The 22,501-nt window shown below is 40.0% G+C and overlaps 1 protein-coding gene across 2 annotated transcripts in view; it reads left to right on the forward strand.

Moving 5' to 3' along the window:
* Positions 1-5,385: 5,385 nt before the first annotated feature.
* Positions 5,386-22,501, forward strand: part of LOC143035761 (putative peptidoglycan muropeptide transporter SLC46) — a 28,734-nt gene continuing 11,618 nt past the window's right edge. The window contains exons 1-6 of one of the 2 annotated variants that reach the window (XM_076202692.1): positions 5,386-5,470; positions 9,335-9,678; positions 9,792-10,031; positions 10,185-10,683; positions 14,686-14,787; positions 15,707-15,844. In XM_076202692.1, coding sequence (XP_076058807.1) covers positions 9,412-9,678; positions 9,792-10,031; positions 10,185-10,683; positions 14,686-14,787; positions 15,707-15,844 — 1,246 coding nt within the window. In that variant the 5' untranslated portion in view covers positions 5,386-5,470; positions 9,335-9,411. Of the gene's footprint in view, positions 5,471-5,775; positions 5,925-9,334; positions 9,679-9,791; positions 10,032-10,184; positions 10,684-14,685; positions 14,788-15,706; positions 15,845-22,501 lie in introns of those variants that run through there. The other variant, XM_076202693.1, reaches the window with a different exon arrangement.

The raw sequence follows: 22,501 nt of genomic DNA on the forward strand, positions 1-22,501 counted from the left end.
CTGAGCGTCTCCCACGAAGACGGGCCTGGACCCTCGGTATGTATCCAACTCACCCCAAGTCTTCCCGCGGGAAGTTCTCGAAGCCCGTGGCGAGCGTCTTCATCCAATAGTGTGCTATGGCAATTTGTGACGTCTCGTCACCCACAAGCGGACTTCTATATGTTTAATACCTAGTGACATCATGTGATTGTACTGTGACGTCACCGGATTGATCATGGCGCCATAGGATCGTCTCGTGACGTCACAGGGACACAAATTGACGTCATAGGACTACATGGTGACGTCAATTTATCACAATGACGTCATCATACCGTGACATCACTGAGTCACAGTGAGCGTTGAAATAAATTTTGACATGGTAAAATTCTGGACCATCATGACTGTAGATTAAATTAAGTTGAATAGGAAAAGTCATGTTCATTTCGACCTAAGTCACAGTGAGCGTCGAAATTAATTTTAACATGGTAAAATTCTCGACCATCATGACTGTAGATTAAATTAAGTTGAATAGGAAAAGTCATGTTCATGTTGACCTGAGTCACAGTGGGCGTTGAATTAGTTTAACATGGTAAAATTCTTGACCATCATGACTACAGATAGCTTAAGTTGAATAGGAAAAGTCATGGTCATTTCGACCTAAGTCACAGTGAGCGTCGAAATTAATTTTAACATGGTAAAATTCTCGACCATCATGACTGTAGATTAAATTAAGTTGAATAGGAAAAGTCATGTTCATGTTGACCTGAGTCACAGTGGGCGTTGAATTAGTTTAACATGGTAAAATTCTTGACCATCATGACTACAGATTAGCTTAAGTTGAATAGGAAAAGTCATGGTCATTTCGACCTAAGTCACAGTGAGCGTCGAAATTAATTTTAACATGGTAAAATTCTCGACCATCATGACTGTAGATTAAATTAAGTTGAATAGGAAAAGTCATGTTCATGTCGACCTGAGTCACAGTGGGCGTTGAATTAGTTTAACATGGTAAAATTCTTGACCATCATGACTACAGATTAGCTTAAGTTGAATAGGAAAAGTCATGGTCATTTCGACCTAAGTCACAGTGAGCGTCGAAATCAATTTTAACATGGTAAAATTCTCGACCATCATGACTGTAGATTAGCTCAAGTTGAATAGGAAAAGTCATGTCCATTTCCACCTGAGTCACGGTGAGCGTCGAAATTAATTTCAACATGGTAAAATTCTCGACCATCATGACTGTAGATTAGCTCAAGTTGAATAGGCAAAGTCATGGTCATCTCGACCCGAGTCACAGTGAGCGTTGAAATTAATTTCAACATGGTAAAGTTCTTGACCATCATGACTATAGATTAGCTTAAGTTGAATAGGAGAAGTCATGTCCATTTCGACCTGTTTTCTTTTTTTTTTTTTACTTATATCGATATCAATATCAATATATATATATATTCATTTATTTATTTATTTTTTATAAAAAATAATATTGTACAATTCACATAGTGCATAAATTCTATGTAGAATATTGTATCTTGCTCAGCGGTTCCTGGGCCTTCCCCTACCCCTCGGTCGCCCTTTGCCCCCCCTTCTTTTGCGAAGAGGGGTGGAGCCGTTCCCATGGCGACACATGGGACAGGGGTGATCGAGTGGTAGAGATACCGTGTCCTGAAGGAAGTTGCTGATGCCCAGCCCCCGAGGTCCTGCACCCGTTCCACAGAGTGGGTGCGGAGAAACGCCAGCGATGCCGCGAGGCCTCTGATGTTGTGGGCGTGGGGGGCATGGCCCGGGTCGGCCTTCCGGTGCCCTGTTGGTGGTGTCAGCTAGCCAAGACAGGAAGTCCAGAACTGTGCTAGCGGAGATGGTCACTATCGCGTGTCTCCGAAGGAAGTCCTGGAATCTCCGGTTGGGAGGGTTGTTGGATCTGGATGACGGTCGGGACCGTGGCGAAGACGCGGTCTGTCGCTTCCTGGTCGAACAGACCACGGGAAAGGGGAGCTGCTCTCACCACGCCCCGGCGAGCTATCTCCGGGGCCGACCGCGCTGCAGACTGACGAGCTGCCAGACGAGCCGCGGTGAAGGCCCTCGCTGCTGGGGGTAGGGCTGATGACGCCATGTTGGCTGTACCCTCTGCCACGATAGAGAGTGCCGCCAGGGTGTGTCTGCATACAGAAAACACGCGAATCAAATTAGTAGGGCGAGAAGGATCCCGATCCCCGGAGGGTGTAATAAAGTCACATCGCTCAATTGTAGAACGTATAACATATGCGAAGCCGAGGTCGTTTCCGAACGACCTCGTCCTCGGGCGCTAGTCAAGAGGCTCCGTCCTGGGTGAAGACGCTACCCGAGCGTCTCTCGCCAGGACAGGTCTGGACCCTCTATAGATTGAAATATCCCACTCACCTCAATTCTTCCCGCGGGAAGTCCTCAAAGCTCGTGGCGAGCGTCGTCAGCCAGTTCCTCATCATCGCCATTGCCGTGACGGTCGAGATGGTAGAGGCAAGGTCTTGTCTGGTCGAGGCCTCCGTCGTCAGCAACTTAGCCTCCGGTTCACTAAGTTGCTGGGGGAGGGCGGGGTCCCTGCCCGAGTGCCACAAGCAATCGCGCAGGCCCTCCGGCGCGAAGGGTGGTGGCAGGACGACGGGGAATGATGAAGGGATATGCCGTCGAGGAGGAACCGTCTTGGGTTGGTCTTGGGCCCGCTCGAGAGCAGGGATGTCTAAGGCTTTCTCCCCTTTCTCCTGCGGGAACCAGGCGTTTGGGGAGAGTGCTACCGCCGGTGAGTCCCCCGACCTGTCGACAAACATATGCCCATCAGGGTTTAAACGAGGGTTCTCCAGGAGAGCACCTAATGCGTCCAGAGTGTTAGAGGTGGAAATCCTGGAGGGCGTGGAGGCCGGGGCGGAGAGGGGTCGAATCTTATATAGAACCTTAGCCCCCTCCGCGTCGTTGGCCCACTTTAGGATAACGTCATCTCTCCTCCTCCAGCCCTCCAGTAGCGAGTAGTCGGGAGACCAGGCCACTAGCTTGTGATCTTCTCCAAACGAGTACTCCCAGGACCGGGGAGGTCACACCATGAGAAGGGGTGAACTCAAGAGTCCGTCATGGTAGGAGGATAAGGTAAAGAAGAACTGTAGTGGTCCTCCACCCCGTCCAACCCGACGGACGTCTGATTGGGGGGTTCCTCCTGAGAGGGGCCTTCTAGTCCTATACCTGTCGCCGGCACGGAGGGGCGGAGGGAAGGACCAGGAGGGAGAGTGGGAGGGGAGGCTAGAGCCGTAGGTTCAATAGGAGGTTGCTCTGGAGAGGGGTGCGTTATGATTTGCGCGGTCTGAAAGGCCGGATAATGTGATAGGGCCGATTCAAGGACGGGGCCTATCAGGGACGGAAGGAGGGCAGCCACTTGGGCAGCCAGAGTTCCCTCTCCCCTCGTTTCGTCCCCCGGCTCCCTGCCCTTGTGGGATTTACGGCGAGGAAAAGGAGAGCGAGGAAGGGAGGGTGAGTTGGGGGGAGAGGCTGTGGAGGGTGGGGACAAGCTGAGCGTCCTGGACCTCGGTGAGGCAGACCTCTTTTTCGAGCGAGATTTCCTGCCGGGTTCACGTGAGTGAACTAGGGAGGAAGACGAGTTCGTGGGGGTGCTTGACAAAGCAAGCCGTAAGGGTTTTAAGGACCCTTGATGGTCGGATGTATGGGGCTGCCGAGAGGCCTGAGGACGCTCGGGGACACCATACTCCGTAACATCAGACTCGTCCCCTTGTACTCCGAGAGGCCCAGGTTGTCCACCAACGGAAGTCTCGGAGACATAGGGAGACGGATGGCGAGGGCGAACGAGGCCCAATTCCACGCCTAACGCCGGATCCGCCCACACCAGGGGGGGGGGTCGTCAGCGGATTTCAATTTCCGAGCTCTGCGCCATGCCTCCCGAAGAAGTTCGAGGGCGGCTAGCTTGGAACGGGTTTTGGGAGGAGCAGCACGAATCTCCTCAACCCGCGCTTTGCACACAACGCAGGCTAGGGGGTTAAAGCCAGCTTGTGAGAAACAAGGGGCATGGCGGGAGCAGAGGTCGTGGTGGCCGTCTGACGAGATCCTGGCTGTGCAGCCGGATTCCACACACAAGCGTTTGGTCTGAAAATAGAATAATGATAATCATAGAAGGGGTGTCCCAAAGGTGTCTGGACACAACACCGAAGGGGAAAAACTGCAGGAGAACAGGTAGGGCTCCCTACGAGAACACACGAGCACGAGCAGGAACCAGACTTACCGGCATGAAAAGAAGGTGGGTTGTGGAGTGACCGACTCGTCTGGTTCCGCGATGCTAAGTGACGCGACGTCCGGCTCGAGCTAGCCGGGTAAGAAGGGAGGGAATAGGGAGGGGGAGGTGGGGTCGACAATGCGCATGCCTGCACAGAGCCGGGAATTTTAAATTTCCGATGATTTTGGCGGAAAATTCAAACCACACTCAACCTTCGGGAAATGGCCATATGACCAGGAGTGTGGTATGGGATTATCGCTATAGCTTCGCTGTGCAGGTTTCTTTCAGCCGATAAAAATCACATTTTTTCAAAATATTTTCTAAATAACGTAACGATCAACAGCATATGTTAACCTACTTCTGATTAGCATATCCCTGTATGTTTCAATGCTGTTGTATAGTTTTAGTAATGTTCAAAGACGTTTTTCTGCTATTTTCATATGTAAATATACAATTTTTTGTTATTAAAAAACGATTAGCGACATAAAATATGTTTTTCTTCATTTTTACGACCTAATAAAAGATTTAAAAAAAAAATCACAAACATTTTTTATCTTTTTTGTTACACGGTGTAATCATCATTGTTGTGGAACAAAATAATTTGCAATGTGTCAGAACCTAAACTGTTCTCTCTGTACCTGTACGAGCCCCTGAAATCCAGCTGGACACTTGAGCTCCTTTCCAAGGTCGGTGGCTGGCGTGCATGGCAACAAACTGTTCCTGTACATTAGCAACATGTTTGTTTACAGTGAGCAGCGGCAGAATCAATTATATAACATTTGATTCGAGGCCATCCGTCGTCTGTGATGATGCATGACTGGCATTTAATACGTATAACTTAACAAAGTATATATATATATATATATATATATATATATATATATATATATATATATATATATATATATATATATATATATATATATATATAATAGGTTCTTATATAATATGAATTACAGTATCATCGCATATAAAATGACCGTTTGATCTTTATACACAAAATGTGAGGAGTACATGGACATTCTTGACTATTAACTTCAGGAAGTGTGGTCTAGTAAGTCCGGATTAACGAAAAAGGAAGAGCGTGGGGAGAGGGTACAAGTCGACCAACTCCCCTTTACGACGCACTGAGTGCACTGGGGAGTAGGGAGTGGGGACGCCGTGGTAGTGAAATCTGGGAGATAGAACAGAGTTGAACAAGAGGGCAGAGGGTGCGGGTGTGGGGTTAGAGTTATTGTGTTGGTAAGCATTGGTAGAGCTAATGTGTTACGGTATTGAAGATGGCAGCCTTTCTATCGTGAAGAAGTAGTGAATATTGGAGGGAAGGTCAAATTGGTAATGTTGTTTGTTGAAATTAGATGATTCATCTAAAGTTTGCCAAGCAGTTTTGCTAGAATATAATGTAGCCTTTATCCGTATGCAGTGCAGTGCATGGAAATGCAAAATGCTGGGAAGTCGTGGATTAGCCTTGCTCAAAGTGCGAATAGTAAATAATACGTTACGTAAGTTAATGCACTAAATGCAGTCGACATCCCCGACTCAAAGGGATAACAAATCAGCGATGCTCGTATTTTAAGCTGTTATTACAGTTAGTTGTAATACATGTAACGTTTATTGAATAGAGGTTACTGCATACATGGTCCACTAAAACGTTTAAGTTATCGCAATGAAGCCACATATCTATTGTATTGTCGAGGTAAGTAATTTGATTAAAATTAAAGCAAGGTTAATTGCTTAGTATAACAAGGATTTAGAAACAAAATGTACCATTGCTAGTGCTACTGCCATGGATAAATTGAAAATTATTTCAATCGTGACATGTTACAGTAATGTAATTTTTGTATTAGGACAAATAGATAACACAATTATTCGTTGCTTCATACGGAAGTGGCCTATGATTTTATTTCAAAAGTTGAAGATCATGTTCGTAAAGAAAGTGTGCAAGCGAAGTTTATTTCTAGGTATTTTTATTTATATAGCTTATATTGTAACGGCATTATACATACATACATACTTGCTAAGATCAATAAAAGTGGCGTTTACATACTTGGACGAAGACATGATAATAAAAATATTGGTTACATTGATAAGGCCTAGATTAGAGTATGCGGCGACATTGTGGTCCCCCAGTACCAAAAAGAATATAAAGAAAATAGAAAGAATCCAAAGAGCAGCTACAAAAATGGCACCTGCACTTGCAAACCTATCATACGAGGAGAGATTGGCTAAACTGGAGTTACCGACACTGGAGCAAAGAAGAGAGAGAGGTGACCTATTGACATCTACAGAATCATGAGAGGCACAGAAGTACTCGATAGAGAGAACTTACTTAACTGGGACAAAAGAAACACAAGAGGACATGGAAAGAAAATAAAAAAACATAGCTATAGAAGAGAACTGAAGAAAAACAGTTTTCCTCATAGAGTTTTGGACACTTGGAACAAACTGGACAATGAAATAGTATGCGCAAAAACCATTCATGAGTTTAAAAACAAACTAGACACTGCGAGATACAAAGGCGGGACATCACGAGCATAGCTCCCCTTCCCGCAAAATACAACTAGGTAAATACATACATATATATATACATACATATATATACATACATATATACACATACATATATACATATATATACATATATATACATATACATATATATACATACATATACCAAGGCTTTTCCCCCTTACAAGGGAGGTAGCCAAAAAGGAAAAGGCATAAAATCACTTCCACCCATTCCATCCCTGAATACACTCCACACCCCTCCACCCTCCCTCTTATCTTAGCACCTCCTGGATGACGGGTCATCCCTGCATCCTGTCCACTGCTCTGGGTCAGAAATTATATATATATATATATATATATATATATATATATATATATATATATATGTCTATATATATATATATAATATATATATATGTGTATATATATATATATATGTATATATATATGTATATATATATATATATATATATATATATATATATATATATATATATTCCATATATGTAAAGGTTTGGAATCTAGAATCCATGTTGAAGGAAGAAGTGTAAATTCCAGTCTCAACGTGGGAGGTTTAATGCCCGACGTTTCGGTCCTAGTCCTAGGACATGTTTCTTTGCGAATTTCAAGAATGTATGTGAGAACCATTGTGAGCAAATGTCTATGTTTGATTGTCACCAGTTGTCTGGTTCTTGTTGCCATTAAGGGGTGGGGGAGCCTGGGCAGCTTCAGCAGTGCTCACTACCTCTCCCTGTTTCAGCAGCAGCCAGTATAATGAGCTCTTTGATCAAAGCACCTCATCACATCCCTGAAAACCATTCTAGGTTTATGAGAGAAATGTTGGGCATTAAACCTCCCACTTTGAGTCTGGTGTTTATGCTTCTACCTTCAATATATATATATATATATACATACATATATTTATATGTGTATATATATAGATATATATATATATATATATATATATATATATAATATATCTCGCGGCGTTCATTCAGTAACACACTTGCTCCATCGCTCATCAGTCGTTCGCACCAACTTACCTGCCCAATTCCACTTCCTCTCTTTTACTGCTTCCACAATATCTTTCACTCTAGTCTGCTCTCTCACCCAACTTGCTCTCTTTCGGTCTCTCAGTGTTATTCCCATCATTGATCTTTCCATTCTCCTCTGTGCAGTCCTTAGCTTTGTTTCCATCGCCCTCGTCAGCTTCCAAGTCTCACATCCGTAGATTATTGCTGATAGAATGCATTGGTTGTAAACTTTATGTTTCAAACATAAAGGTAGAGAGCCTCTCAGGATTTTATTATACTTACCAAACATTTTCCAACCAATTGTAATGCGTCTTTTTATCTCGTTATCATGATCTTTCGTCACCTTCACCATCTGACCTAAATAATTATACTCTTCAACTTTCTCAAGACTCTCATCATCAATTACACTCTCTTTACTTTGAACTTTCGTGTTGAACATTACTTTGGTTTTACTCTTATTCATTTTTAAACCTACTTTGATACTTTCTTTGTTTAGATCGCTCAGCATATCTTGCAAGTCGTCTGCTCTTTCTGAAATAAGAATTATGTCATCTGCAAATCTTAGGTGGTTCAAATATTCGCCATTAATCTTCAAACCTTTCTTTTCCCAACTCAACCTTCTGAAAATATCTTCTAAACAAGCTGTAAATAGTTTGATAGGAAGCGTGGAAGAGGGAGACCAGACAGAAGGTGGAGAGACGAGATCGAGAAGTTTGCAGGAGTGACGTGGCAGAGAGTGGCACGGTCGTGTGAATCATGGAACGCTATGAAGGAGGCCTTTGTTCAGCAGTGGACTCTGGATGGCTGATTTGATTGATTGATTGATATATATATATATATATATATATATATATATATAGGTATTCTCTGTGAGATCAACAAAAACATTCAAAGTAACACCGTAACACCCTCATCTCTCCAAATTTGCTTCAATATGGTTTATAGTTTTTTTTTTTTTTAGGGCCCTAAACATGTTTCTGAAATTTAAAGGTCAATATGAACAACTGTTCAGGAAATATGACTTCAGATATTTTGAGGTCATATGAGAGGTCACTAACATTTGGTGGCCAATAACTAGGGTGATAAAAGTTATAGTTATATAAATGGATATATATTGAGAAACAGAAAAAATCCCACTTTAGCAAATGTTTGAGGTCAAGAATAATAGTGATTGTGACATGATTGAACAAAGATGTCACACTGGGACAGGGTACATTAGGATATGCTCAATTTTGTATAAGACCTCTGTATTTCCTTTGTGTGTACATTTCTTTGAAAAAGTCCTTTGTAAGAAGTGATCAGGAAGTTAAATAGCTCCAAGTTTCCTTTACCTTCACAATCCAGAGTTGTTTCCCATGTCCTAGTACTTTCAGTTGGTGACATTTAAATATTCCCGCATGAATGCTACATAGACAACAGTTTAAAGTTTCTTCCTAGAGACATCTATGGGAGGGACCAAAGCCCTTTGTCAAGTAGGCCTACTTTGTGAGTGCATGTTTCCAGTCAGGGAAACTTCAGGGAAAAGGTATTACCTGTATGAATAATTGTTTGTATTTATTTTCAGAATATTTCATTATGTGACTATATTCAGGGTGGATAAAGTGGAGAAGTTATTCAGACATCATTCTGAAGGTGTAAACCATGGATCATACAGAGGAATCTGTAGATACTGATGGTCAGGCTTGCTCCTCATCAGCTAAATTTGAGGAAAATGCAAGTGATTCAGTGGAATCAGAATTATTTGAAAGTCAAGCAGGACCAAGAGAGGATGATCAAAATGAATCAGCACCACAGAAAAAGGGTTGCCTCAGATGTTTAAGTAATGTTACAGTGGAGCCCATTATACTTTTAACTGTTCTCTCATTCACAATACAGACCGTCTTTACTACAAATTTAATGCTTGCTAAGGTATGTGCAGCTTTTACTGTGTGAATTATCAAAAAGGTGTATATGGTATATTGCAGATTAATTAATTCCATGGAATCAATGTCATGATATTTATTAACATTTTGCATCATCAGGTCTGTGAAATTCATTTCAACTATTCAGAAGAAATATGCAACAATCTAACATTTTATAAAGAGAAGCAAGAAAATGTTCAGAAGCTTTCTAACACCTATTCAATGTATAAGGATCTTCTAGAAAATATCCCAGCAGTTCTGTTTGCATTGTTCATGGGTTCCTGGAGTGATTCGTATGGGCGCAAGATTCCAATGCTCTTACCAATATTTGGATACTTTTTCTCAGCACTTGTATACATGGTAGGATTGATCATTTCTTTTTGTTCTTCATTCAAGTTGTATAATTATATATTTGTATAGATGAGGTAATGAGAAATGTGTATCTATACTTTGTTTGCCAGCTTGATACTTTTTATTAGACATGAAGAAATTAATGTCAGTTCTTGTTTTCAGTTCAACTCCTATGTGTGGTACCTGTCCCCAGAATATATAATATTGGCAGGTATACCACGTGCCTTATCAGGAAGCTTTGCAACACTCTTAATGGCCTCATATTCTTATATTGCTGACCTCACAAAGCTACAGTCAAGAACTATGCGAATTGCTTTCATGGATGCAATGATGTTTGTTGGTGCCCCTGTAGGACTTTTCATCAGTAAACCAATATTTGAAAAATTGGGATACATTGGCATTTATGGCATTGCTGGAGGCTTGCACTTTATCTGCATTATATACATCATTGTACGCATAGAAGATACTCGTGGACCTTTATCCAGATATCGCCTTGAATCCAGAGAACTCTCCGAGAAATCAGGAAATATGTGCACAAATTTGTTTGATGTGAAAAATGTGAAAGAAACTTTTGTTACAACTGTAAAATGGAGGGAAAACAGAGGAAGATCAAAGATTCTGCTTCTCATGTTTGCCTTATGTTTGCTGGTCATCTGCTTTAGTAAGTTCAAAGAATTTTACTTGTACAATTTTATGTAGAAAATCATCTAGATGAATGTTCATTCTTGTCCCCCATCACACTAGTTTATCCTTAATGCTTCATCATCTGGTGTCACCCTCACCTCTCCATATTCACTCAAAATAATTTATTAAGTAGATGAGAACATCTTTTTGAGCTACATCAACATTTCATCCATTCATTCTATGTCCACTTACTCTCTTTGCATTCCTGCCATTGTGGACAGACATTTAATGTGCATCTAACACCCCTTTCACCACATCCATCCTCCTCACTCTCAGTCTTCCTCTGAACCTCCATCCATTACTGTTTTCCACACACTGCTTGATAGTCCATCCTCATTCACTCTTCACATGTCCAAACCACTTCAGAATTCTCTAAACTATCTTAACTGACAGCACCCTTCCCACCCTAACACTGCCTCATCTCCAAATTTCTCACTATCCATTCTTGTTGCACCTATCATTTTTCTCAACAAGTCATCTTATAAACATTCAAACTCTTCCTTTCTGTCTCCTTTATATTCAAAGTCTCTGCATCATGTAGTGCCATGAATACAATCGCTCCTTCATACAAGCTCTTTTTTTAAATCCCTGAGTAAATGATATACAATATTAAAAATTAATGTAGAGGTAATGGGCATGTTGTAGATTTTATTTCAGGCAGTACTTTTTTTCATACAGCTGTTACAGAGAATAGGTTGTATTTATTGTTTGTGGCTTAGATATTTGGAAATATACAGTAATACTGGTACGTACATACATACCAGTATACATATATCAAGGGTTTTTTCCCCCTTACAAGGGAGGTAGCCAAAATCAGAGGCATAAATCCACTCCCACCCATTTCATCCCCACATACTCCAATCCCATTCACCACCCTTCCCTCCCTCTTATCTTGGCTCCTCTTGGATGACGGGTCACCCCTACATCTCGCCCATTGCCCTGAGTCAGAAGCAATGTAGCAAGACACAGCACATCCATAGCAATGCTGCTTCATTTCATCAGCGAACCCCCCTCTCCATCCCCTCATGCAGAAAAAGAGAAGAGGGGGAGAAATCCCTTCAGACTGTGTCAAAATATCATTCACACATACTCCCTCACCCCCCATCCCCCACCCACTCCCTTCCATGCATCACAGCATCATCCATACACAACCATTCTCCACTCACCCCTATCTCCTGTCTTCTCCCTTCCTTCCTCAACAGACATTCCCCTCTTTCCTAATGTCCCTTATACCCCATCCATCCATCTTATCCTTGGTTGCCCCCTCATATTCACTCTCTCCACCTCTCCCTTCCACACCACTTTTACCAATCTTTCATTTCTTTCCATGTGTCCAAACCATCCAAATACTCTTTCATCATTCCTATCTCCCAACTGCCTTTCCACCACTGCTCTCCTCCTCACCTCCTCATTTCTTACTCTATCCAGCCTAGTAACCTCTACCATACTTCTCAGGCTTTTCATTTCAAACACATTTAAACTCTTCCTTTCTTCCTCTCTTATGTTCCATGTTTCTGCCCCACACAGTGCTGTTGGCACAATCACCCCTTCATACAATCTCTTAGCATCCATTCCCAAATGTCTGTTTCTCATAACACTTTTTAATCCCCCAAGGCATTTACTTGCTTCTCTCAATCTACATTCTACCACCACCTCCACTCCTCCCTTTCCTGCCACGTTTGCCCCCAAGTATCTAAATCTATCCACTTCCTCCAGTCTCTCTCTCTTAATACTTCCAGTTTGCTGCCATCCTCTCCCCTTTCACGTCTCATCACATTACTTTTACCCACATTTATCTTCAACTTCCTTCTTTTGCACACCTTCCCAAACTCCATCATGAACTTCCTTTATCCCTCCTCTGATCTTGCTACAAGTGCAGTGTTGTCAGCGAACAACAACATGCTTATTTCCCATTTGTCTTCATTCTCTTTAACCATCTCTAATCCCCAGCCTATTACCATTGCATTTACCTCTTGCACCACCCCATCCATGTATTGAACAGCCAAGATGACAAAACACATCTCTGGCAAAGTCCCACCTTTACCTCAAACCACTCACTCTCTCCATTTCTAATTCTAACACAGGCTCTACTACTCTTTTAAAAACTCGTGACTGCTCATATCTTGACTGGTTGGTCAGATATTCTTGTTTGTTGATAGATATTTATAGACAACCTGTTTCTACTTTCTACTTTTTAACTCCCACAGAGAGGGGGAGTGTTGAGTAAGTGAAGTGGTCTTGCTGTGGATGTACTTTGTCTTGCAGCAATGCTTCTGACCCAGGGTAGTGGGTGGGAGACAGGGATGACCCTTCATCCACAAGGAGCTAAGATGAGGGGGAGGAAAGGGTGGTGGATGGGGGTGAAATGGGTGGAAGTGGGTATGTGCCTTTTGACAAGGCTGACTCCCTTATAAGGGAGAAAAAGTCCTTGGTATATATATATATATAGATATATATATATATATATATATATATATATATATATTATATATATATATATATATATATATATATATATATATATATATATATATATATAGATAGATAGATAGATAGATAGATAGATAGATAAATAGATAAACCTCTCTTATCAATTCCTTTTTCTCCTTTCCCTATTCATCTGTGTGTGATCAGCATATAAATCAGTCAGTCCACCACCATGGCACCCAGGCAACTGGCTATAGTTAGAATATGTAACATTGGTGTGGTCTCTGCACAAAGTGAAGGATATAGATAGATTGAGAGAATACAAAAAGTAGCAAATTGATCCCTAGCCTAGCAGACAAGTCACTAGGAAAGATCAGAAATATTTGATATATAGAAAATGCTACTTGTCTGCAGGGTATTAAGAAATGCATTTTTTTTTTACAGAGATGCATCAACTCATGGATTAGTCTAAAAAAAAGCCATAATTGAGTCTAAAGCCATAGATGATTGTAAAGCTGTGTTTAATGGAGAAAAAGGGATAAGACCTCATGAGCATAGTTCCTTTCCCACATATTACAATTAAGTAAATACAAAAATAGATATCTAATGTGCAGTTATTGTTATGTTATAGGTGCATTATATCCCATTTATTTAACTCCACCATATGTTTTAAAACACATAGATTAATAAGACTTATTATTTTGATGGCAAATTCCTTTATTGTTAGTGTATTTTAGGATGATAGAAAGTATTTTGGTAAATCTATCCCAATGCTAGAGATCTGTATTTGAAACCATCCTCTTTCATAAATGTTACACTTTTATCTTTCTCTAGACCACTTCTACTCTTTCCCCTTCTTAATACCACTCATACTCTTCTCTCTTCTCATAGTTTCTCCACTCGTCATCCCTTATTACCTATTCCCAACTCCATCCCATCCTTTTATCTCCTTATTCCTCCTGGTTCTCACCCCATTTTTCCAAATTCAGTTATACCCTCTCCACTTCAGTTTTTTATACGTCTTTTACACTGATGGCATGAGTGGCCTGTTGGTTACATTATACTCGTATTTTTTCCTTTTTGGCAATTATTTTTTCATTGGTGTTGACTGGAAACTTTCTAGTTGAGTGTGAGTTTTGATCAGTTGGTTACCAGATATGGGGGGACAGAGAGGGGGGGTCGCCGATTTAATGAAGCGGCCTTGCTGTGGATGTGCTGTGTCTTGCGACACTGCTTCTGACCCAGGGCAGTGGACAGGGTGCAGGGATGACCCGTCATCTAGGAGGTGCTAAGATGGGAAGGAGGGTGGAGGGGTGTGGAGTGTTTTCAGGGATGGAATGGGTGGGAATGATTTTATGCCTTTTCCTTTTTGGCTACCTCCCTAGTAAGGGGAAAAAAGCCTTGGTATATGTATGTATGTATGTATGGTTACCAGATATTTGAGACTTTATAATACATAATGTTGAAATCATATTTCTGATTACAATTGTTATAAACAGAATAAGCTTTTAAAGTTTTGAAGTAAAAGTATAATTGTTTTATTTCTATACAGGTTCTGGTGGACTAGACTACTTATACACAGTGGCCAAATTTAATTGGAACTACTCTCAATTCATCAATCTCAGCATTTTCAACATTGTTTTTGGAATTATAGGTAAGTGATATGGACAGATGACTTTAGCAATGATACATGTCTACAAAAATTATTTTATTTGATATGCTGGTCAGGACCTGCAAGTGGTGGGCATGCAAGATGTCAGAGAGAATCAACTCTGCTGCTCATCTTCAGAAATTGTAAACACTTTTACCTCCATCTGAAGGTGCTGCCCTGAGGGACAGACAGTCTTTGGTTACTAATGATTTATGGGGTGAGCCTTCAGTTTTGTTTCTATGTCAGTATTCAAGTTTGCGTAAGTAAGCTTGGGTGTTCTTAGTTGCTGTTTTGTATTTGGTGTATTAGGTTATTATCATCAGCTCATCTGTGTAGGTCAGTGTTTTGTTTTTCTATTTTAGATTAGCATTGTAAGATTGCTTGTAAGACTAAAAACAGGTACCTATATTTGTTAGGCCTACAAGCTGGACAGCAAAGCTAGCCATTTTCAAAACCCATTAACCCCCTTACCTCTATCATAAGGTGGATCCCCAAGGGGACACTTGCTCTCCAGACTGGGCCCAAAATCTCTTTCTTTGAACTTCAACAGTATTTCTTACTTTTGTTCACATGGAGAACTGACATCTAGTAACTGCTCCCCTTCCACTACCAATTTCAGTCACTGACATACACCAGTCAAGTGTCCAAAATTTTGTCCCTGAAAGCTCTGTTTCAGATGGATATTTGAGGTCTTATATGGATCTTCAGCATGGCAGTTTTTCAATCTGTATTGCCTATATATTTATTTACATATAATAGGGAAAGAAACATTAGTTTACAGTGTATGGATTTTTCACCTGAGTGAGTGGTGGCTCCTGTAATCAGCTGAGTTCATTACTTAAATCTAGTGAATGTAAACATAATATTTAAGTGCTTGTTTGTGCAAATAATTATTTATGGATATAAATTTGAATGTCCTTAGGAACTGCAATTGTACTGCCATTGTTGAGCTACAAGCTAAAGGTGGATGATGGAATACTGGGCTTAGCTGGCTGTGTGAGTCGTATGGTTGGATTCATTGTGTATGGCCTGGCACCAACTCCAGCTTTCATCTACTTAGGTAATTGAAGTTTTTATTTATATTTTGTAATCCAGGAGGTGCCAAGATAGGAGGGAGGGAGGAGGGTGGAGGGAAGTGGAATATATGGGAAATGAAATGGGTGGGAGTGATTTCTATGCCTTTTTCTTTTTGGCTGACCCCCATGTAAGGGGGAAAAAGCCTTTGGTATATGTATGTATGTAATAAATTTAGCTCATATGCATTTTTTGGATACTGGTAGAAAGTATACAATCAGATTTACCCTCCATTAATAGGTTCCTTTCCACATTTTATTGTAAATGCTATTTCCTTCAGTTCTTCTTCTGTAGTTTTAAGTTTGTTCTTATTCATTCTGCTCTCTGCTGCTGTAATCATGATAGATTCTTGTTTACATTTGTGTTGTCTGTTTCATGGGTCTACTGGAAGAGACCCAGGACAACTGATTGAATTTATATATATATATATATATATATATATATATATATATATATATATATATATATATATATATATATATATATATATATATATATATATATATACCAGGGCATGTATTTGGTGTCAATATCTTTTGTCTGGGCAATTTAATTCAAGGGACAAAGGGTATTATATAACATACCATGAAACAAGGGTATTATATAACATGCTATGAAACAAGTGTGGGATGGTATTATGGTTTACATGTTATGTAATGGGCTCATGAGGTATCATGAAATAGATGGTATATCAATTACAATCAATACACCATCCCATTCTTTTCAGCATATATGTATGTATGTATGTATATGCCATATGTATGATGCATCACACTACTCGCATTATAGAATATAAAGTCACTGCTGTATTACTCATTCTCATTTACTCTTGAGTAATAATAAACACAGAAAACATGATCAGACCAGTTCACAGAGTCCGGGGGTAACTCATATACAACTATAAAAAATATGTATAATAAAAACGCCAATGTCGGCATCCTCGTGTACCCACTCGCGTCTCATGACACCTACATAAGCGTCATCATACCAAAGAGGTTAAGGATGAATTTACTCTGAATGTTTTACTTCTCAAACTCTTATATCAAATAGATTTAGGAAGAGCATTTGATGTGTTTGAGAAATAGGTGTTACAAGGGTGTACATGTGGTGGTGAGGCAGAGAGCAGAGGTAGAAAGAAATCTGTTTGATAGAGTAGTTTAGGCATATGGAAAGAATGAGTGAGGAGACTAGAAAAAATTGTGGAAAGCAGAGATGGATGTAATAAACTTAAGATAAAGACCAAGGATGAAGTCAAATTGGAGGCAAAAGTTATGTGTATCAAGTAATGAAGAGAGAGTGACAGTTTCTTCTATGCTAAATAGAATTGTCTGTCATTATTCTAGTAGAGTGAAAAAATTCTTTATGTATTTACTTAATTGCAGTATACAGGATAAGAGCATTGGTTGTTGGGTCCCATCTCCTACTCTCCAATTTGTCAAACCTAGCCTCAAATTCATGTACAGCACCAACTTAGTCTATATCTTTGATTTACAATTATATTTAGATTTGAGTTCATGTTTTGTTCCAACTTAGGCTATATCACCTTCTAAGCTATTTCAAGTATTTATACATCTATAAGGAAAACTGTATTTCTTCACATCCTTTAGATATACCAAGGACTTTTTCCCACTTACCAGGGAAGTAGCCAAAGTCAAAAGGCATATACCTACTCCTACCCATTTCATTCTCACCCATTTCATTCCCATCCATCACTGTTTCTTCCCTTTCATCTTAGATCCTTATGGATGATGGGTCATCCCAGTATCCTGCCCACTACCCTGGGTCAGAAGCAATGCATCAAGACACAACATATCCACAGCAAGGGTGCTTCACTTAATCAGCAATCCCCTCCCCCCTCTCTGTTCCTACAAGCAGAAAAATAGAAGATGGAGAGAAATCCAGTCCTTACAGACCTCATTCCAAAAGTTCTGAAACTCCCACACAATTCCCCCATTGCCACTCACCCTGGCAAAGAGAAATGTGTTACACAAGCCAGATTGCATTACTTTTGGTTAACCATGAGGAAGGATATACACTCCTACATTGATGCTTGTCACTCTTGTGTGACTCACAAAGGTCATATCAGCAGTCATGTTCCAATCTTAACTTATTTTACCCCTTGTAAACCATTCAGCATGGTTGCTGTTGATATCCTTAAGTTACCACTTACACACAGCAGAAACCAATACCTCTTTGTCTGTGTTGACCATTTTTCATGATTCTGCATTCTTTCCCCCCTACCAGACAAAACAGCACAACATGTGACAAAGACCCTTATTCACAAACTCACATGCCCCTTTACTAACCCCAAAACTCTGATTTCTGACAACGGAACTTGAGTTCAACAATGAGATTCTTTCAAATATTTGTAATTACTTTCAGATCACAAAATGTAATACTACTACTTAGCACCCTAGTTCAAATGGCTTACTTGAATGCCAGAATAGAAAGATTCTCAATGTTCTTTGACATCTTCCTTCTGATTTTCACCCATCTTGGGAGGAACATGTCCTCATGATTCAAGCTTGTATTAACAGTGGCATTAACAGGCCAATATTGGAATCACCTCATTTTGTCCTCTTTGGCTCAGACAAGAGACTATATGACCTTGTTTCAGAATTACCTCCCATTTACAATTTCATTGATTATGTCACGGTCAAGGTAGCAGATTTCAGTAATATTTTCAAAAGAATCCATAGTATTCTTCAACTGACTAAGGATGAAATGGTCTGTCTGCATAACAAATCAGCCAGAGCTTGTACCTTTGAACTTGGAGACATTGTTTACACCCTCAACCACACCCCCACCTCGAAACTTTCCTTTAAATTCTCTGGACCCTATCGTATCATTAGACATGAGTCAAATAACAAAGTCAAAGCACTCAGGTTGCATAATCTTACAGAGACCATATTGCACAAAGATCATATCAAAAGAGTTCCCCATGGTGTTGACATAGAGACTGTTCCTTCATCAGTTCATTTAGTCCCTACAATGGAGGATCATCATCAATCCTCTTCACTGCTTACTCCTATTCCTCTCCCATGTTACAACCTTCACAGTCAAACTACAGCTTCATAAAATTACTTTTTGCCTAGGTGAACAGAAATTATATCTACTTCCACCTGTGAATTAAGTGAATTTTATTTTAATCATCAGTATTTCCCAATACCACAATTGCTCAAACACTATTTGTATTTATCTGTATGTCCAAAATTCTTGTATTATTTCTTATCTTCCTTGAGCATTAACCTCACTGTGGTCAGTGAGTGGTAGCTGAACTGGGCATCTGTTGCAAGATGATTGAATAAAATATTCAATCCCTTAGATGTCCAGTGTGCACATGAACACATGCATGCATTTTAGCTATATGACGTCAGATCATGACCTCTCCAGAAAACTTATGTGGGACACCTTATTGTGTTGGACCTCACCCACGGTCATTTGGCTGAGCACAAAAGGTCACTTGCAGCTACCATTGCCAACTGCAAGTTGTCATATGACTGATATAATTTTCAATATGTGTTCCATTGCTTGTATATATATAAACTCTGTGTTAATACCGAGTGTCCATACTCAGTTCATGTATTGTACATTGTGGAAGTAAATTAAGCAATAGATAGTAGAGAATAAATTCTACATCAACATTTTTATTTGGCAACAGCCACCATTTGAATCTGTATGTAAAATAGCATCATTGGCATCCGCCAATGTTTTCCTTGAGTAAGATGTAGCTCAGTCTAGATAGAGAGATAAAAGAAAACAAACCACAACTTCATTTGTCTCAGTGCCTCCAAACCCAATGTAGACTACAAACAAATCTACAATGGCAACATGACATATCCCTGTCACAGTCCCACCTTTGCCTCAAACCATTAGCTCTCTCCATTTCTATTTCTAACACACTACTATTCTCATAAAAACTCTTGACTGCCCATAACAGCTTTCCCCCCAATTGCATATATCTGCAAAACCTCCCACAGTGCCTTCCTGTCTACCCTGTCATAAGCCTTTTCCAAATCCATAAATATCCCAAAAACATCCTTATCTTTTGCTAAAGGTTTCTCACATATCTGCTTTACCACAAAATACTGATCCACACAACTCCTACCTTTCCTAAACCCACACTGTTCCTCACTGATTATTCCCCCTGTTCCTCTTCTAATCCTCTCAATAAAGCCTCCCATAAGATTTCCCAACTTCACTGAATAAAGATAGATATGTACTTGTAGATATGTAGTCTTTCTTAATTTGCTTTCATTACTTCTTGAAGCCTTCCTATCCTTAATCAAGAGATCTCCTCTGTCAATGTAATCTGTCCTCTTTAGTAACCCAAATACTGTGGTCTATCTATATACCAAGGGCTTTTCCCCCCTTATAAGGGGGATAGCCAAGTCAAAAGGTACGCACTCACTCCCACTCATTCTACTCCCATCCACCACCTTTTCCTCCCTCTCATCTTACCTCCTCGTGAATGAAGGGTCATCTCTGTCTCTTGCCCACTGTCCTGGATGAGAGGCAATGAAGCAGTACACAATACATCCACAGCAAGGCTGCTTCACTTATTTGGTAAACACTCCTCATGAGGAAAATAGAGAAGATGGGGAGAATTCCCTTTGGGGTGGGTCAAAATATTGTAAAGAAGAACCCAAACTATTTTACAAATATGTAAATGGAAAACTGAAAAACAAACAAGAAATAGAAAAACTGCGCCAAGATAAAAAAGAATTTACAGAACTGGAAATGGCTGAAATAATGAACAACCACTTCAGATCAGTATTCACAATAGAAAACTCACCTAACAGTGAAGTTAGAGAGAGAGAATTATCCCCAGCAATGAAAGAAATAAACGTAACACAAAAAGAAATCAGTGATCAAATTAAAACCCTGGATGTCAGAAAATCACATGGCCCAGACGGAATAGCAAACTGGATACTGAAAGAATGCATGGAAGAATTAACTGACAAAATATATGATATAATTAAATCATCAATTAAAGAAGGAAAAGTACCATTGGACTGGAAAAAAGCAAACATTGTACCAATTTATAAGGGAGGTGATAAGGAAGATCCATCTAACTACAGACCGGTCTCACTAACAAGCACAATAGCAAAAATTTGTGAAAGAGTGATCAAAAACAGATGGGTTAAGTACCTGGAAGAAAAATCTATACTGAACCCAAATCAATTTGGATTTAGACGAGGGAGATCCTGTACAACAAATCTGATTTGCTTTTACTCAAGATTAGTAGACATAATAGAAGAAAGAGATGGATGGGCAGACTGTGCTTTTCTGGACCTGCAAAAGGCATTCGATAAGGTACCTCATAGGAAACTAATAAATAAGATAGAGTCAAAAGGTGGCATCAGAGGAAAATTATTGGAATGGATGAAAGACTTTCTGATTGGGAGGAAAATGAGAGTTGTAATTAGAGAAAAATTCTCCAACTGGGAAGAAGTAAAAAGCGGGGTCCCACAAGGATCAGTACTGGCACCGATCATGTTCGCTGTATACATTAATGACATGAATGAAGGCGTGGAGTGCTATATAAATTTTTTTGCAGATGATGCAAAATTACTTAAGAAGGTAAAAACGGAAGAGGACTGCAACTCATTGCAACAAGATCTGGACACAATATGGAATTGGACTCAAAAATGGGAAGTAAAATTCAATATTAAGAAATGCAGCATAATGGAATTTGGAAAGAGTAAAAATAGAATATCAAAAGATTACAGAATTGGGGAAGAAAAAATAAATAAAACAAACTATGAAAAAGATCTTGGAGTGATGATTGGAAAGGACATGAAACCTGATAAGCATAGAAACAAGATGTTCGGAGAAACCTACAACTTATTGAGAGCAATCAAAGTGGCATTTACCTATATGGACGAAGAAATGATAAGGAAAATACTTACTACACTAATAAGACCAAAACTCGAGTACGCAGCATCACTTTGGACACCCAGTACCAAAAGAATATTAAGAAACTAGAAAGATTACAAAGAGCGACAACAAAACTAGCACCGACACTCGCCGAACTAACATATGAGCAAAGACTATCCAAATTGAACCTACCAACTCTGGAACAAAGAAGAGAAAGAGGAGATTTGCTAACTATCTACAGAATAATGAAAGGAATGGAAGTTTTAGACAGGAACGACCTATTAATGTGGGACAAAGGTAAAACAAGAGGACACGGAAAAAAATTGAAAAAGGATAGTTATAGAAAAAACTTGAAAAGGAGCAGTTTCCCACACAGAGCGATAAATACATGGAACAAATTAGACAACAAAACAGTATGTGCTAACACTATACAAGATTTTAAGATAAAACTTGATGCGGAGAGATACAAAGACGGGTCACCACGAGCATAGCTCCCCTCCCGTATATTACAACTAGGTAAATACATAGCCACTCCCTACCCTCACACACCCCCATCCCCAGCCCCTCATCCTTGGTCGTCCCCTCAAGTTCACTTCATCCACCTCTGCCTTCCATACCTCTTATACTAATCAGTTGTAATACTGTAATTAGTAATCGGAATTCATTGCAGTTGTTTATGTAGGGTTAGTTGAGACAACCATTATCTCTGACAATGAGAGGTTTCTCCTAGCTAAACAATATTGTTTGGAATTAAACTACACAA

This window comes from Oratosquilla oratoria, chromosome 19 (assembly GCF_046742065.1).
Source record: "Oratosquilla oratoria isolate Oo_2021 chromosome 19, ASM4674206v1, whole genome shotgun sequence".
Classification (NCBI taxonomy): domain Eukaryota; kingdom Metazoa; phylum Arthropoda; class Malacostraca; order Stomatopoda; family Squillidae; genus Oratosquilla; species Oratosquilla oratoria.